This window comes from Alosa pseudoharengus, unplaced genomic scaffold, assembly GCF_046254945.1.
Source record: "Alosa pseudoharengus isolate Yale_2024_CS ecotype anadromous, Long Island Sound unplaced genomic scaffold, YU_APseudo_1.1 YU_APseudo_1.1_scf_6, whole genome shotgun sequence".
NCBI lineage: Eukaryota > Metazoa > Chordata > Actinopteri > Clupeiformes > Clupeidae > Alosa > Alosa pseudoharengus.
Genome location: NW_027468848.1, coordinates 30,608,284 through 30,626,105, shown reverse-complemented (window position 1 = coordinate 30,626,105; position 17,822 = coordinate 30,608,284). Strand labels below are relative to the sequence as shown.

At 40.4% G+C, this 17,822-nt stretch overlaps 1 protein-coding gene and 1 long non-coding RNA gene across 2 annotated transcripts; both read left to right on the top strand.

The window, feature by feature from the left end:
- The first annotated feature begins 1,205 nt into the window (after window positions 1-1,205).
- On the top strand, window positions 1,206-2,372 carry LOC143106095 (C-X-C motif chemokine 11-6-like). The gene is made up of 4 exons (XM_076270274.1): window positions 1,206-1,299; window positions 1,491-1,611; window positions 1,702-1,791; window positions 1,928-2,372. The coding sequence occupies exons 1-4, from the start codon at window positions 1,242-1,244 to the stop codon at window positions 1,947-1,949; spliced, it is 291 nt and encodes a 96-aa protein (XP_076126389.1). The 5' UTR covers window positions 1,206-1,241; the 3' UTR covers window positions 1,950-2,372.
- Window positions 2,373-6,675: 4,303 nt separating this feature from the next.
- On the top strand, window positions 6,676-8,202 carry LOC143105916 (uncharacterized). Its single transcript, XR_012983575.1, has 3 exons — window positions 6,676-6,797; window positions 7,289-7,415; window positions 7,570-8,202. It is a non-coding gene; the product is annotated as an uncharacterized LOC143105916 (long non-coding RNA).
- Window positions 8,203-17,822: the final 9,620 nt, after the last annotated feature.

Below are 17,822 nucleotides of genomic sequence, written 5' to 3'. Positions count from 1 at the left end.
TTTAAAGGTAGGGTATGAAACTGATTTCCTGAGTAGCTTCCTCCCTACAGTTTTACTTTCATTGACACTTTTGGTTCTGATGAAATAGCTTGCAACACTTTTTACATGGCCTTTACTTTAAATCATATTTTTACTTTTGTACTCACAGTGTGTGGCTGTTTGAGATTATTACCCCCCATACCCAGACATGTGGTCCTCATTCACCAGGGCTGTGTTTTCCATAAGTACTATTGTGTGTGTGCATGTATCTGTGTGTGTGTGTTTATGTGTGTGTGTGTGTGTGTGTGTGTGTGTGTGTGTGTGCATGCATCTGTTCATGTTTGTGTGTGTGTGTGTGTGTATGTGTGTGTGTGTGCATGCGCGCTTTGTGAAAAAAAAACATCCTGTTATCCCACTCATTTAGCTCCACTTTGTTGGGATAAAGCTCACAAAATGCAACACATATGTAAGTCTTTCTGGGCAGTAAGACCACATGTCTTGCCACTCTGTGCGTGCATTAAACCAGTCTGATACCCCCATCATTAATCAAGCTTAGCATAATTCACTGTAAGTGGGCTACACCAGTAGCTTATAGTTCCCAAGAGCGATCATTTAGATTTTAGTTTTTATTTACAGTACATGTTGTGACTGATGTATTTTGTATAAGCAGTGCATTTTCTAAGCAGATAGGCCCACATACTTGGAACTGCATTCTCATGTTGGTGAAGCACCGAATAACACACATGGATGTTGGACCATTAACATTAATCCGAATATTAACAGGATCTACATATTAGCATCTCACATGCTTTTTTGTGTACCTTGGAATCAGCATACTCCTGCTCCAGTGCTAAGGTGCCATAGAAATACATTTACTGATGATTAATTAATATACCACAACATACAGTATAAGCCATATATAATACAGCAATTAAAACCAGATCGTTTCCCGTTTTGCCACGAGGATAAAAATACAAACACACACACACAGCCACACTCACCAAACTCATAACATTACATTGCATAACACTGTCAGTCCGTGAGAACGTTTCCAAGAAATGTGAAAGCTACTTAATGAGAAAATGAAAAAAGTACAAGTGAAAGAAGTGACGACTCCTCTTGGACGCTGGGGTGAGGCAGAGGGTAGGAATAAGCCAAAGGGAAACCCCGCGGCTGCAGAATAAATACGGGCCCGTTTGACACCTCTCAGCATCTTCACTCGGCAGCTGGTATAGCAAGCAGATCATCACCCATTTACAATAATGAAGTCAGCAGCTCTCCTCGCTCTTCTGGCCGTCCTGCTCTTTGGAAATGTGAGAGGTAAGGGCTCCAGTGATTATATTTGTCATCCATTGATTGTGATCTTGTTCTGTTTATCTCAAACAAATAACTTTATTTGAGTGGACTTTTCTATGGACATTGACCATATTCCTTATTCACTTAAAGCATCAGTAGTACAGATTTCATTTTTGCTCAAGTCCTTAAACAGTGAAGATCATTTTGATTTCCAGGGCAACTTTCTCTGGGAAGATGCAAGTGCCAGGATGCAGGGGTCAGAGCTGTCCGCTCAAACCGCATTGAGAGGCTAGAGGTGTTACCTCCTTCCCCCTCATGCCCCAATCTGGAAATCATGTAAGCATGTCACAATGTCATGTGCTATAACTGCATACCTTATGGAGTTTAGTGGTGGTCTGTATCTGATGTTTACATCTGTGTCCTCAGTGTCACTCTCAAGGATAATGGAGGACAAAAGTGTCTGAATCCAAACAGCTCTTTTTCCAAGAATTACGTCAAGAGAGCCATCAAAAAGAGGTAGGCTACAGCACAGTTTTACATTCACAGCACATGTAAGATGCCTATAAGTTGTTATTGTTGAATAATCTAACCATAGCCTACGGTGATATTTTGTATGTTGTGATAACCATTCTTTTCGTCATGTTTGTTTTAGGAGTGCAGAGATCCGTGCCTGAGATGGTGGACTCCACTATCCTGAGTCAGGACCTCATCAGACTACCAGCTCTATAATGCAGTATTACCTGCAAAAGGCAGCTATTAAATCAGTTTCAAAGTGCTTCAGAACAAGACAAGATGTAGCATGTTGCTAACATTAGATAAACTACAACATTTAGCATATTATTTTATTCACTTCAAAGTATTTAAATGAATGTTATTTGTCAAATCTATGTTGTTAATTCTATGTTGTTAATTTCACTAGAGTTGTTCATATAAATAGAAAAATGCTAGACATTGTACAGCTTCTGTATTTTGCATATTGTTGTGTTTGTGTCATATCTGTTTGTAAGTGAGATTATGTTATATATACAGTATATAAATTGTGCAGTGTGTAAATGTGAATATACAAATAAAAGAGAACATGTTTAATCTGCATATTCCAGTGTTAACTTTGTGTTGATTTTGACGCAAAACGTTTAGCACTATGATTTGAATGATGGGAAAAGTGCAAAATCTTTTTTTTTTAAGTATATTTTTTGTATTTAGGACAGTGAAGAGAGAGAACAGAAGTAAGTGGGAGAGAGAGATGGGGTTGGGACCATTGGATTCGAACCTGGGTCCCCGTAGGCACTTGGACCCGTATATGGTATGAGCGCTGTAGCCTGTTGTGCCACAGCGCCCCCAAAAGTGCAAAATCTTAAGTCTTGTCTTGTCAGTCTTCTGTTTTCATCTTTTGTGTACTGGTTTGCAAGATACGTTTCCCTTTGGGATAATAAAGTGACTGAACTGAACTGAAATAACTGAAGCTTATTTGATAACTTGGCAAAAGGGATATGTTGATTGCTGAACACTGCATAAAATTGATAAGTCAGCTCAATACTCCCACATCCCACTGCTCTCAAAAGTAGTTCTCATGATGGGCTTCAAAAATCAACATATCACACTAATAATGAGGGATTTTCAGTGTCTGCTCTGACTCAGAATTCTTGAAAATAATTAGCAGGAGAGTAACACAAGGGAGATTCGTGGTCTGGTATGAGCAGGTGTGGTCAGGTATGTCCACACATGTCACAGCTGCGGCACCTCATTCCTCTGTTCTGGCTCCAGTCCCAGGATCTACTCCAGTTCCTGCTCCAGCTCCATATGCAGGACTATTCAATTAAATTCAATTCAGTTTTATTTATATAGTGCCTTGGTAACACTTTATAATAACTACACACAATTTATCATTTATTAAGCCTTTGTTACTTATTAGTTATTGGTTTGTTCATCATTAGTAATTTCTTGTTCATACATAATTTATCATCAGTAAGCATTTGTTCACACAGTTATAAATGGTTTGTTCATAGTAAATAAGCCTATCCAAAAAATATGTTTGTAAGTACATGATTTATACTTAATAAATAATGAAACAACCACTTATAAATTAAATCATTTTCCCATTATAAACCAGTTGCAAACTATTACAAAATGCTTTGTTCATCATATGTAAAGCATTGCTCCTATGTTAATTCTCATAAATAAGGTATTTGTACACACAGTTATAAATGGTTTGTTCATAATAAGCCTATATCCAAAATATGTTTAGAAATTATTGTTAATACTTAAAAAATTATGCAATAATATTTTGTTGATGAAGTAATATTTGCATTATTTAACACATACACATGTACTAATGATTAGTTAGGGTGAGTATACATATTTTATAAACCACTTCCTAATACTATAAATCATGATTAACTCAGGAGTTACAAGTGGTTAGTTAATGATATTTTGAGAGCTTATCTAAAGTGAGGACTTTCTCTGCCTTGCAACACATTTTCAAATGAGTTGTAAAGATTACATTCACACTCATTCATTTAGCAGACAAGCGACGTACACATGTCAATTAAAATGAAGGCCATTGACACAACAGCTATAGCTGGGAATCGAACCCCCAACTTTTCAGGCTACTGCATGCTAGTCCAGCTCCTTATCCACTACACTACCTTGGCCCAGATAGAAACACCTACAGTACGACTATACAAGAGTTTTTGTTTTCTTCTACTACACACTGTTAAGCATTTATTAAACATCTGTAAACTATTATTAAAAACTGTATTCTTCGTTTGTAAAGCATTATTCCTACATTAATTATCATCTGTAAATCATGTTTACAAACAGTTAAAATGGTTTGTTCATAGTAAACACATATCTAAATTATATTTTGAATTGGCTGTTGTAATACCACTGGGCAGAGGTAGTGTAGTGGATAAGGAGCTGGGTTAGCATGCAGTAACCCATAAAGTTGGTGGTTCAAACCCCGGCGTCCACCAATGTGGCCTTGCCCTTTAATTTCATTGACATGTGTAAGTCGCTTTGGGTGAAAGTGTCTGCTAAATGAATAAATGCAAATGTAAACTTTATAACTCATTTGTAAATGTGTTGCAAGGCATAAAACGTCCTCACTTTAGATGAGCTCACAAAATATCATTAACTAACCACTTGTAACTCCTGAGTTAATCGTGAATTATAGTATTAAGAAGTGGTTTATAAAATATGTATCCTCACCCTAACTAATCATTAGTGCATGTGTATGTAACTGTTAAATAATGGAAATATTACTTCATCAAAAACATATTATTGTATCATGTATTAAGTATTAACAATAATGTATAAACATATTTTAGATATAGGCTTATTTACTATGAACAAACCATTTATAACTGTGTGAACAAATGCTTTACTGATTATAAATTATGTATGAACAAGAAATTACTAATGATGAACAAACCATTAACTAATAAGTAACAAAGGCTTAATAAATTATGAATTGTGTGTAGTTATTATAAAGTGTTACCAGTGACTTTCATGCAAACAGCAATACAAGGTGCTTAACAAAAGCACTTCAATAAATCAATAAATAAATATAATAATAATTTTTAAAAATCAATACAAAATCAATATCAAAGTGCAAAAATCATAGAATAAGGACAAGTACCAAGTGGCAAGTCCATTACAGTAAAGGATGAAGCATACTCCTTGAAAAAATATAAATGTCTATATATACAAAACAATCATATAAGTTCATAAACATTAAAAACATTCAGGAATTAAGAGAAGGCAAGGCTAAAGGGATATGTCTTAAGATGTTTCTTAAACAGGCTAGTTGACTGGGCCATCCTCACCTCATGTGGCAAGCTGTTCCACAGGCAAGGACTATAGTGACAGAAAGCTGCCTCCCTGTGGGTCTTCGTCCTCACCCTAGGATCTGTGTGGTCGTGATGGTAGTTAAGGTGAGAGTATGTCTTTAGATAAACAGGCGCAAGTCCATTAAGTGATTTAAAAACCAAAAGTAAAATCTTGAAATCAATTCTAAAATGAACAGGCAGCCAGTGAAGAGATTTTAAAATAGGGGTACTGTGTGCTCACCTTTTGGTCTTGGTCAGAACACGCACTGCTGTATTCTGAATGATCTGCAACTTATTAACATTTGTCTTTGACAGGACAGTAAAACGAGCATTACAATAATCAAGCTTGCTTGTAATAAAAGCGTAGTCTTCAGCGTTTAGTATTTCCCCCTTATGGGGTTTCCCACCATAGGCCTAGCACTCGCCTGCATCCATTGTGCTCATTGTGTTTGTATTTAAGCCCTGAACTTTTCAGTTGTCTTTGTGTGATATTCTTTCTGCTGTGTGAGATTGAGCCATGTCTGGTCAAGAAGCCTTGAGCGTTTGCATTCACCTTTTTGTCTTCCGGATTTCCTGGTGATATCAAAGAACTGGATTCAGCTTTGATGTTTGATGATTCACTTAAGTGTCTGTTTTGGTCTGTTTGATGTTCAGTAACCCTGTATTTAACATCTCCTGTTAATTGACCAGCCCTTTTTTTCATCAATAAACCCACATTTGTTATCTAATTCAGATACTGTATATCTGCCTGTATGTCATACAAACAAATCTGTTTAAATTCTTCCTCTCAGATAGCAGAGATTACAGGATGAATATGGTTGTATTTAGATGCACCTTCCCACAGACAAAGCCTACAATCAAACAAATAGCAGTGGAAATTGCACTCTAATATAGAGCACATTGTTCAGTTTGGATCTGACTGGGGGCAGCCGTGGCCTACTGGTTAGGGCTTTGGGCTTGTAACAGAAGGGGTGTTGGTTCGATTGCTGACCAGTAGGAAAATTGTGGGCAGGGAAAGTGGTTGAGCACTGCTCTCCTATGCCCACATCCAGTGTCCTTGAGCAAGGCACCTAACCCCTCACTGCTCCCTAAGTGCCGCTGTAGCAGGCAGCTCACTGCTCCGGGTTGTTGTCCTGTGTGCTGTGTGTTTCACTAATTTACAGATTGGGATAAATGCAGAGACTAAATTTCCCTCACGTGATCAAAAGAGTATATATACTGTACTTATACTTATATATAAGCATGTTAAGTTAGGGTGGAGTGGTATTCTTTTGTGCAATAATTGGGTCAGAAAAAAATATGAATTGGAAATGGGCTTCAATGGCCTTTTGGCCAGACAGACCTGCAGAGCAAATCTCAACATTCGTATGGGTATTCCCAGGCTAGGGAAGTGCACTTTCACTTTCACTTTCCACACCCACTTTCACGTTCATCCATTTCAATACATCACAGCTCTGAGTCCACTGCATGAGAATGTGGAACATCCACTTTTAAGTGCTGGGGATTTCCTATGCCTTCATGCAGCAGTACTCCAGCCCCCTTGCTGATACCCTTATAAGAAGGGCATCAGCACTATAGGCATTATTCTACTGAAGACAGCTCAGTAAGCTTTGTGCAAAAGTTACTGACATCCCAAGATGAAGGCCACTACAGTAACACTGCTTCTTCTGTTGATATCCGCAGTGATCATCAATGGTAAGACTTGTTGAATGCTAATTCATGCCTCCTCAGTTTCAGATACCTTTTGTGGAGTTTCATTGTAAGGATTGGAATGGTACGTGTTTATACAAACCGCAAGTGTGATTTATGAAAGCATGATACACATACAGAAATGTGCAATACCTTGCGTTTTGATCTTAGAATTATAATGCCGCCTTAGAGGAGTTTTTCCTACTGTATTAAAGTTAGTTTGATGAATGTTTACAATTCATCACAGCAGAGTACAAAATCTGATTCTGATGTAACCAACACCTTTAGACCCGGGTTCAAAGCTGGCTGGGGTGTCTGTCTTCTCCCTTTGCGATAGTATCTGTTTTACTTGTTGTAATTGTTTATCTGTATGTTCTGTAAGGCCACACGGCTACAGTAACCTGTAAGCCTATCCAAACAGTGGTGCAAATAACACACAGATCAAGGGCACCAGACGTACCCACCAAGTGAACTCTGCTAATTCTGTGTTTCTCCAGGAGTCCCGTTGAACAGGAGTCAGCGTTGTTCCTGCAGGGGGAAGCCTGTGAATGTTGTGAGGTGCAGCAACATTTCTGCCGTGGGTCTGTTCCCACCCAGTGCATCCTGTGACAACCTTGAGATTGTGTAAGTTACCCATGTGGAAATACACATGCATCCTTTACTCAGAAGAAAATAACAAGAAATGGCGCAGTAAGTTATTAGTGAACAAACTCTGAAATGTGGCTACAAAACCAAATATTGACTTTGTTTTTTTTTTGGTTGTTTTTTCTTCTACCAGTGTGAAGCTGAAAAAGGGAGGCGGACCTATATGCCTGAATCCTACATCAAGAATGGGCAAGAAGGTCCTGTCTTCAAACCCGTCCCCCAACCAGTGGAAGAATGTGCAATGTGCAAGCTGATGTTAGAATCACATCACTCAAGCAGATCACACATCATTGCACACGACCCCACGCACTTCCTCAACCCATGACTGAAGACACGTCTCCTACCAGCACACAGACACAGCTCGCTGGTCTGGAAACAAGCACGGTATACGGCAGGAGAATTCTTCATCCAGTCGTGCATCTCTGTAGCATCACTGAATGAAACTCTCGGACAACTTCTGTGTGTACGGATGTAATGTTAATGTGTGTGTAGAATAGTGATTTGTGGCATTGCGCTGGCTGTATATGTGATGCCATCTATCTAACTAGGTCAACATGTTTTATTAATCTTTTTGTGAACAACTTTTTATTGAATATAATAAAACATGGGGTTTGGGAGGAGGGGGTAAGATGGTTACAAACAGAGTATTTATATATTATATATTGTTTACATTTATGTAACCAAATATTTTTAATTGAACATTTTATTTATTATGAATTTGTTTTGGTATGATTTTGTGCGCCTCAATAAATATTGGCACTCCCATCTCAGTCACTGTGTCTGTATCTTTGTAAATGGGAAGCAGTCAGATTTGCTACAATTAATTATATCAGACAGTGAGAGACTTCATGTATTCACTTCCCTTGGATTACAAGAAATCACATGACTTAGTGACAATGGGACACTTGGACCATGTGCAGGATTTGGGAGAGACAGGGGAAAACCCAAAGGAAACACATAGCTGCCCCTTCAAATAAATCCATTTAACTGGTGTAGGTCTCTCGCTCTCTCTCTCTCAGATGCAGCACATGTCAATGACCCTTTCACACAGAGATTTGGCACTGACAGAGTCCCTCATTATATTTATTTTACTTCACTATACCAACCAAAGTGTCTGGAGAAGGAACATGTTCCCCATGTTCCATGTTCCTTTGGTGAATATTACAGCCTCCCAGGAATTCAGTTTGCGCCATCAGCCTGCATATCTTTCAATCAGTTGACCTAATCCCACTTTTTTTATTCAAAACCAGCTTGCCCTGACTTGCTGGTCCTATCAGGGCGATTTGAAGACCAGCCTGTTCTTGGTTCATGTGGTGAGGTGAAATGATTATAGAGAGAAGAAATGGAACAATGAATAGGAGAGCCTGATATGGGGTGTGTTCTGAAACATGGCCTGCAATGACCCTTTTGTGTTGGATTAAAGAATGAAGACACCAGCAGGATTAGTGAATGGAGATAATAATCCACAGAGCTCAGCACATCCTTTAGAAATGAGCCATCACAGCCAATTACTATTAGTGCTTATTAAGGTCTCCTGTGATCGCTTCACATTCTGTCTCCTTTTTCAAAACTTGCAGGATTATAAAGTCCAAGATCACCGCTCATCTGTCAAGGTGCAGGATTGGTAAGTACTGTAACTTAATAAAAGATATACTGTAAGAAAAATCCACACACTCCAGTCTGTGCAAAAAAAGTTTTTTTACTGAAATCTGTGCAAGCTTTCGGTCGGCAGACCTTCTTCAGGCAGAGTAAATCATCAAAACTTGCAGGATTGCAATGGCACAGGATTAGCATGTCAAATTGTTGGAATATCTGGGAGGAAAATGACAGAGAAGCAGCAATGAGATATAGGGAGCTACATGTAATTTTCACAAATCAAAATGAAAGGTAGTACATTCACCAAATAACTGATATACAATAAGGCCTGACATTTAAAGGTAAATAAATCAGACAAGCTGTTCTACATGGGCTACACTGTAGTTAGAGTTAAAGCTGTTGTTGAGAGTTACTGATGACATGTCAGTCCTTATCTTCAGGAATTGTTACTTGACTTGTTACTGTATATAATGGCGCCACCTAGTGGATAAATGTGGGAGAGTAAGTCTGCAATCGAGCAAGAGGAGCCACACAGTAGATGGATACACACACACACACACACACACACACAAAGACTGGACCAGTCAGATTTGTTTGATTTGTTTCATGCCTGTTGCATGAAACAAATCATAAATATGAGGACAATGACACTAAAGCTTGAAAAATTGCTTCATTACTTAATATTTAATCATTATTTTCAGTTTAGTTTACTTGACAATATGTTCTGATGATAGCAAAAATTATGCTATGTATTATGTACAGTTACAATAAGACCAGCAGATGGTGCTTTACGCAAAGTGTTCAAGGAAACAATCATCGTTAGGTGGGGAAAGCTCACACAGAAACAATAGTTAAGTGTTAATAAAAATGGGTGAATGGAATAATGTTTAAGAACACTGATATAACCAGTCTGTAAAGGCAACTGACAGACTCAACAGGTTATCTGATGTATTGTATAGTAATAGAGCATCAGTACAGTTGCAGTCACTTTACATTCCCCTGCACTGGCTTGACATCTCGCCAGACATGCAAGTGGATATACTATCACGAGTCTATCCGTTTTAGGCTTATTTGTGGACATTATATAGTAACTGCTTTTTAATAGAATATAAAGTAAATTTATTTCTGTATTCAGAGATTTAGAGGGTTGCTTACAATTAGGTTTTACATGTGATGGGTCATTTTAAGGTAGTGTTTAAAGGGACTCTCATACATAGGAAGTAGTGCTCCATAAAGAGTATGCAAATGAACTCAAACATAAATACATGTAGGCTAGTTATTTAAGTATCCTAACAATTGATTTATGAAATTTCTCCTCCACTCTGATGGTTGCAAACCCCTTAACAGTAAGATTTCATAAGGTAAATACAGTTTCATTGCGTGCCAAGAAATGAGAGGAAAATGTTATCTTGTTTGTAGAGCACTGTAGAGATTGGAGTTTGTTGTTGCTGTACCTTCGGCGGCACTGTGCTCTCCCTTGACCACGCCCCCTCTTCATTCTCCATGCATTCAACATCATTGCTCACAATCCCCCAGCCTATTAGCTCTCCTCACCTGGTTCTAGTTTCAATCTTGTTAACGCTCCTTCGAAGGCCTCTCCACTAGTCCCTAGTCCTTGGAACATTTACACAACATGCGGACGCATACTCTCAGTATTGTTGCGCCTGCATTTCAATTTGTCCAGTGTTTTTCTCCAGTTAAGTTTATCTTCTGGGCTTTTGTATTCCTTAGTTTATTGAACTGTTTATAGAAATCTCATGAGTTCTCGTCTTACTGTATTTTTTAAGCTGCCTTTGCTACCACTTTCCTTTGTGAGCTCCTGTGTGTTTTGACCTCTTGGACTTCTACCTTATTTCTGATACTGTTTTGACATTTGTTTGCTTGATAAGAACTTTCATGAAACACATATGTGGATTTTACTCTGTGTCCTGAGTCTGACAGTTGCAGAGTAATGGCCATTTGTCCCCCTTTCCCGCCTACATTCAGAACTGAAGATTGCAACACAGGAAATCAACATGCAGACCTTTGTGCTTGATTAGCTTTTCCATGACCATGAATGTAGACACATTTGCCAAGAATCACACTTCTGTTTATAGCTTTCTGCTTCTCCAAACATGAAAGCAGAATCTCCTTTATTTGTTTTGTGAGCACATTAGTCAGCAGTGCTTGTATAGATATCCGATATCCCCAAGGAAGAGGGGCATCTTTTTCTCATAGAAATAATTGAGCTTGATAGTCAAGTCAAGTCAAGTCAAGTCAGTTTTATTTGTATAGCGCATTTCACACGCACACAGTGCAACCCAAAGCGCTCCACACACAAGACATTGACACGTAAGACAAGAGATGCTGGGCGGAGTAGCGTAGTCGCCAGTGCATCCGTGACACCAAGACATAAACAAACAAATTTACAACATAACAAATGACACACAAGACAAAAGATGCCGGACGGAGCGTCGTAATCACCAGTGTACCCGAGACACATACAAGACAGACAAAAAAAAAAGAAATAAAAAAAGAAAGGTCTGTGTTTACTTAGTCCAATGGCAATGATAATGGCGCAGTCTTCAGACCAACCCAGAGGATTTAATGTTAATGTTAGGCCTTGCAGGCTGCAAACTGGAGATCACTGGAAGCATAACAGTCTGAAGTCGTGGGCGGTCTTGCAGATCAGCAACTCGGTGGACTTTTTTTTAAAGTATATCTTTGAGCTTTTTTGCCTTTATTTGGACAGGACAGTGGAGGGTGACAGGAAGCAAGTGGGAGAGAGAGATGGGGTGGGATCGGGAAATGACTGCAGGTCGGATTCGAACCTGGGTCCCCGTGGGCACTCGGACCCGTATATGGTATAGGCCTAGTGCCAGTAAGATCAAGTCAACTGAGTGGTAAAAATCAAGGAAAGAGGGTAATAAGACAGTAACACAGCAGTGATAGAATACGGTATTTTAAGACATGTCATGTTTTGTGGTAAGTCTTGTATTTCAAAGGCATTATTTGAGTAGGCTATATCAGGGTGCAGAAACCTGAGATTCTCCTAGATCTTCCAGTTGCATTTGCACAAAAAAACAAACAAAAAAACATAATTCTCCCTTCAGCATGTCAAAGTGAAAGTTGTCATAGTGCACGCGCTGAGCTCATGCACAGTCACAGAATGCAAGGTTTCCCTCAGCACTCAGACAAGTGGTATGTGGTATCAGTCGATCATATCAGTAAGCCTGCCAAAGGACCAAAGTTATAGTCTGTTATAGAAAATAAGAAAATACTATAAGTAAAACTATAAAACTAACGATATTGATAAAACTTACTTGCATAATTTTTTATTATGTGATCCTGTATCATAACATAATTTAAACACTGAACATTGAGAATGTGCAGGGAATTAATAGGGAATTTAAATATTCAGCACGTCACTGACAGTCCCTCATTATCTTTATTTTACATCACTGTCTACATCGAGTTTCAGTAAACATTCCATGTCGAACCAAAGTGTCTGGAGAAGGAACGTTTTCCAGAGCTGGCTCTGTCGTGGGAGCCGAACTGGAGAGCATCACTTCAATATCAGATAAAAGGACCCTGAGCAAATGTAACGGATGCCAGCTAGCTTAGCTGTGCTTGTGGAACGTTGGTAAACCTCACTCCCCGACGCCTCAAGAGTGCTGCTGGCATGCGAGCCAGTAGCCTGGGCTATTGGCTCAATTGTTAGTGCGCTCGCCTCCCGATCCGAGGTGCTGCTGATCGCGGGTTTGAGTCCGGGCGTGTGCAGGGCTGAATCGCGCAGGTTCAACACAACGCAGGTTACACAAACTGATCAACATCTTGGACAATGAATGTCATCCACTTCACAGCACTATTATAAAGCAAAAGAGCTTGATCAGCTGGAGACTTCGCTCACTGCATGCACAACTGAAAGGCTGAGAAAGTCATTTTTCCCCAGGGCCATTGAACTGTTCAATGCTTCACTAAAGGGAAGAGGAGAGATAGACTTCTCTGCATAGTCTGTCTGCCTCTCCACCCTCTCCATGTTTGAGTACTAACTGCCCACTACTGTTTTACTACTGTTTTACTACTGTCCACAGCCTAATGTTTTTACTACTGTTTTACTGCTACACTGTTTTTCTTGCTATATTAGCACACATGACCAATGGCTTGTGCTACAATACTGAATGGCTGTAACCCTATTACCTCAACCTATTCTTGCACTGACATAGTTTTTACATTACCTTGTCTATACATTACTCTCTTATTTGTCCATATTATTTATGCTGGTCTCTAGACCTTATTCTTGCACTGTTGCACTGTTGGACTACTGTTGGACTACTTTTTGCACCTTCACCACGACACTCACTCTCTTGAGCACCTTACCATGCACACAGAATTACAGGCCAGTCCCCAAGCGTCTCATGCTTGATCATCCTCAAGCACACTGTGGACTTTTTTGATTTAATTTATATAGTATATTTAGTATTTAGTTTTGTTAGTTTTGTTTTGTTTTTCTTATCTTCTACTGTCTCTATTGTACAGTGGAGTTTTGTTATATGTATATACTTATACTTACCCATTCTGCTGTAAGTGCATGTTGTGTGTGATGTCTGTATGCTACTGAGACCTTCCTTGGGGATCAATAAAGTATCTATCTATCTATCTATCTATCTATCTATCTATCTTCCATCTTCCATTGGGGAATATTTCAGCATCCCACGAATGCAGTTTGTGCCCTCACCCTGCATACCTATCAAACAGTTGACCTATTTTTCTTTTTTTTCAAAAGCGGCTTGCCCTGACTTGACTGACAAAACAAAACATACCGCTGCTTTTTAATGTCTCCAGTGATCGCTCCACATTCTGTCTCCTTTTTCAAAACTGGCAGGATTGCAATGGCACTTGAGTGACTGCAAAATATAGTAATACAAAATACATTAACTCAACAACAGTAAAAATAAACATTAATGAAGTGAAATAAAAAAAATACATACAAATTGTGTAGAAGTGCCTTAAGGGCAGTTTTAAAGACTGATGTTGACGGAGGAAATTTCATGTGGTAAAGGAGGCTGTTCCCATACTGCCATGAGAAACTAGTTCAGTGCCTTACAAAGATCTTTCTTCAAGATAAAGTACATTAGGGTGGCTTTTTTCTTTCTGTGACCAGTCCCATCTGTGCAATAATCAGGTTTTATAATCATCATCTTTTCATGTCACACCTATGAGATGGATGGATTACCTTGGCAAAGAAGACTAACATTAAAACAAATTTCTACAAATGTGAGAAAAAAATAAGGAGGGATAAGCCTTTTCTTTGCATAGAAGAAATTATGGTTACACTTTACTTGACAGTGTCGACATAAGAGTGACATGACACTGTCATGAACGTGTCAAAAACAAGTCATAAACATTTATGACATAACGCTTATGTTATTGAGTGACATTCGGATTTTGTAATAACAAGTTAGGATTAGGGTTAGGATTAGGGTTAGAGTCAGGGTTAGGGTTGGGGTTAGGTGTTCTAAAGGTTTCATGTGTCATGACAGTGTCATGTCACTCTTATGTCGATACTCTCAAGTAAAGTGTTACCATTATTTTAATGAGTTTAATTTATGATAAATGGGAGTGAAAAAAGTTCTACGGGATGGTATATAATGCTGCTTTTTGAGAAAGACTACAAAAGAGAGCATTCAGCGGTAACCACTTAATATCTCATTATAGCTACAACAATTATAGAAGTTTAATCTCCACATCTCCACAGAATCCAATATAGACTATCATTTGAATGCTGTTCATTGACTTCAGCTCTGCATTCAACACCATCATCCCCTCCAAACTCAGTGAACTGGGCATCAATACCTCCCTCTATAACTGGATTCTGAACTTCCTAACCAACAGACTTCAGCCTGTTAGGTTAGATAACCACACCTCCTCAACCATCACCCTGAACACCACAGGGATGTGTGCTGAGCCCTCTCCTCTACTCCCTCTTTACCTATACGACTGCGCACCTGTATATTGTCAAGTTTGTAGATGACACTACAGTGATTGGTCTCATCAGCAACAATGATGAAACAGCCTACCGGGAGGAGGTGCAGCACTTCCAGCATCCTGGTGCACTCACAGCAACCTGGCTCTCAACACCAAGAAGACCAAAGAGCTCATTGATAGATAGATAGATAGATAGATTGATACTTTATTGATCCCCAAGGGGAAATTCAAGAGCTAGCACACACACCCTCATTCAGAGATTAAGGTGGAGCGTGTCACCAGCTTCAAGTTTCTGGGTGTCCACATCTCTAAGGGCCTCTCTTGGATCCTCAACACCTATACCCTGATCAAAAAGGCTCACCAGCATCTCTTCTTTCTGAGGAGAAAGCAGGTCCAACTGCTCAACGGATCACCGGTTCCTCACTCCCCTCCATCAAGGCCATCCAGGGCAAGCAATGCTTGCGTAAGGTGCACAGCATTATCAAAGACTGTTCTCACCCCAACCACAGACTTTTCACCCCGTACATTACAGGTAGGTACCAGCAGGTTCAGAGGAAGCTTCTTTCCTGCGGCTGTCACACTACTGAACATCTAACCAACGATCTATATTGTTCTTACTACTACTATAATGGTACTGCCACTACATTGCACATATCTGTACATTTTGTTCATACATTGTTCATATTACATAGCCATATTTATTCTGCTCTTATAAGGTAACTGCTAATACATATTTATATTTCATTTATGCTACTCTAAACCACCTTCTGTAAACCAACTGTATACTAATGTCTACACTGCACTATATTTCTTTTCCTGTCTACAGTATGTACCTGTCTATACTTTGTATATCACATTGCACTTTTTCTGCTTTTTTGTACTTCTGGCATTTCATTGTCTTTGTACTTGTACTCTGCACAATGACAATAACGTTGAGTCTAATCTAATCTAATTTGGACAAATATGACAGAATGACAGAAATGACAGAAATACTCTTACTCTTTCTCACTATATATCTTTTCTCTCTGTGAGGCAACATGCTTGTCTCTGGTTTTGGGGTCTTAAGTGGTTTACTGAATATCATTATTAGCATATATATTTACATTTAGTAGTGTGGGGAATAAAAAACCAAGTCACTTCTGATAAGCTAAAACCTTGAGTATACCCTGTCAGTATAACAGACACATTTATGGATCTTTTTTTAAAGTTTTATTTCCTTCTTTATATTTACAACAAAATAGTAATTAAGATGTATCAGCTCAACATGGTATAAATGATCTCCACTTTCAGTATAGATATCTTGATAGCAGTGGTGGAATGTAACGAAGTACAAATACCTCATTACTGTACTTAAGTAAATTTTCCACATATTTGTACTGTAACGATTTGATAGCGACACACAGTTGTCCAATCAAAGGTTTATTAGCTGAAGCGGGAATCTCACACATACCAAGACACCATTACATAGGAAACACAAGGGAAGTCAATAAAACAAGCACGATACACGAACAGGGTAGTCACATACAATACACCGGGCAAAACACATGAGGTACAACCTAAAGAAAGACTACACAAGCTAACACATACATGACAAGGAAAACGCAATTACACTAACTAAAACCGACATTACACAAACCAGCATTCACACACATTGCATTCTGGGAGGCTAGCACTCAGTCCAAACGACACCGACGTTACACAGCCCCCTCGCCAGCTATTGCCATCCTCCGCAATATCTCCTCCCTTAGCCATTGCCATAACGTCGGTGTGGGCATTCACTCGCTCAGTCCATCAGTCTGTGGTACCGCCAACAACACGTGGGGTGCACACGCCGCAGGAGCTCACTCAACGGGGAGCCATGCTGCTAGCAATCCAGTGCGGGCGTGCTAGCAGCCACGTGGCCGTCCCCGCTCGTCACCAGCTCCCTCTCAGCAGCCGCCCTCAGGCTGCACATTCCGCGGCGTGTCACCGCGGCACTCCTCCTCTCCAGACGGGGCCCTAGGTGGCCTTACTACCGTAGACTGTGGCACCAAGCACTGGAACTCACGGGTCAACTGTCGCTGCACCTCCGTCGCTCCACTCCACAGTTGCACCGACCAGGATAGGCAGGCACCAGCTCCGCTGCAGCCGGACTACACTGAGCTCTCAGGCCGTCAGCTACCGGTTTCGGCGTCCCTCCTCGCGCTGCCTCCTTGCAGAGCTGTCCTCCTTTGTTCCCGGCCCGCTCCACTCCGTCATGGTCACGACGAAGGCTTGACCCCCCTCTTCTGCCTCGTGCTATCTCCCAACACAGCGAACCTTTCTTTTTTTTTTCTTTTTTTTCTCTGGCGCCGGCCAACAGGCCAACTAGAACGGGCGCCCACACAGCACGGTGCCTCTCACACGCACCCAAACGTTTTAAAGTTCAGAGTTCAGAGGGCCTTTCCGTTGAAGCTGCCCCACCGTCGCGAGTTCGCTGCCCCCAGCGTCTCTGCCAACCGTCCATCGTCCAGGAACCTCTTCCTCGCCGCTCTCCCTCGGCTATGCTCACGCGTCGCGGCCACCGCCAGCTCCTGCCTCGAACCACCCGGCGCGGAGTCACTGCCCAGGCCAGTGTCGTCTTCTCCGCGAACGCTTCTTCAGGCCCCTCTTCCGGCAAGATCTCCTCCCATGGCAGCAGGCAGGTCCAGACGACAGCACCTCTCCGTCAGCAGCAACGATAGAAGGCCCCGCGCTTTTCAGCAGTCCTTACAAGAGCTCTCTCTGGATCCTCTTGCGTGGGCCTCCACCCAGTGGTGAGGTCTCCCGCTCCCAGCTTCTCTCGCTGAGCGGAGGCCATGTTCG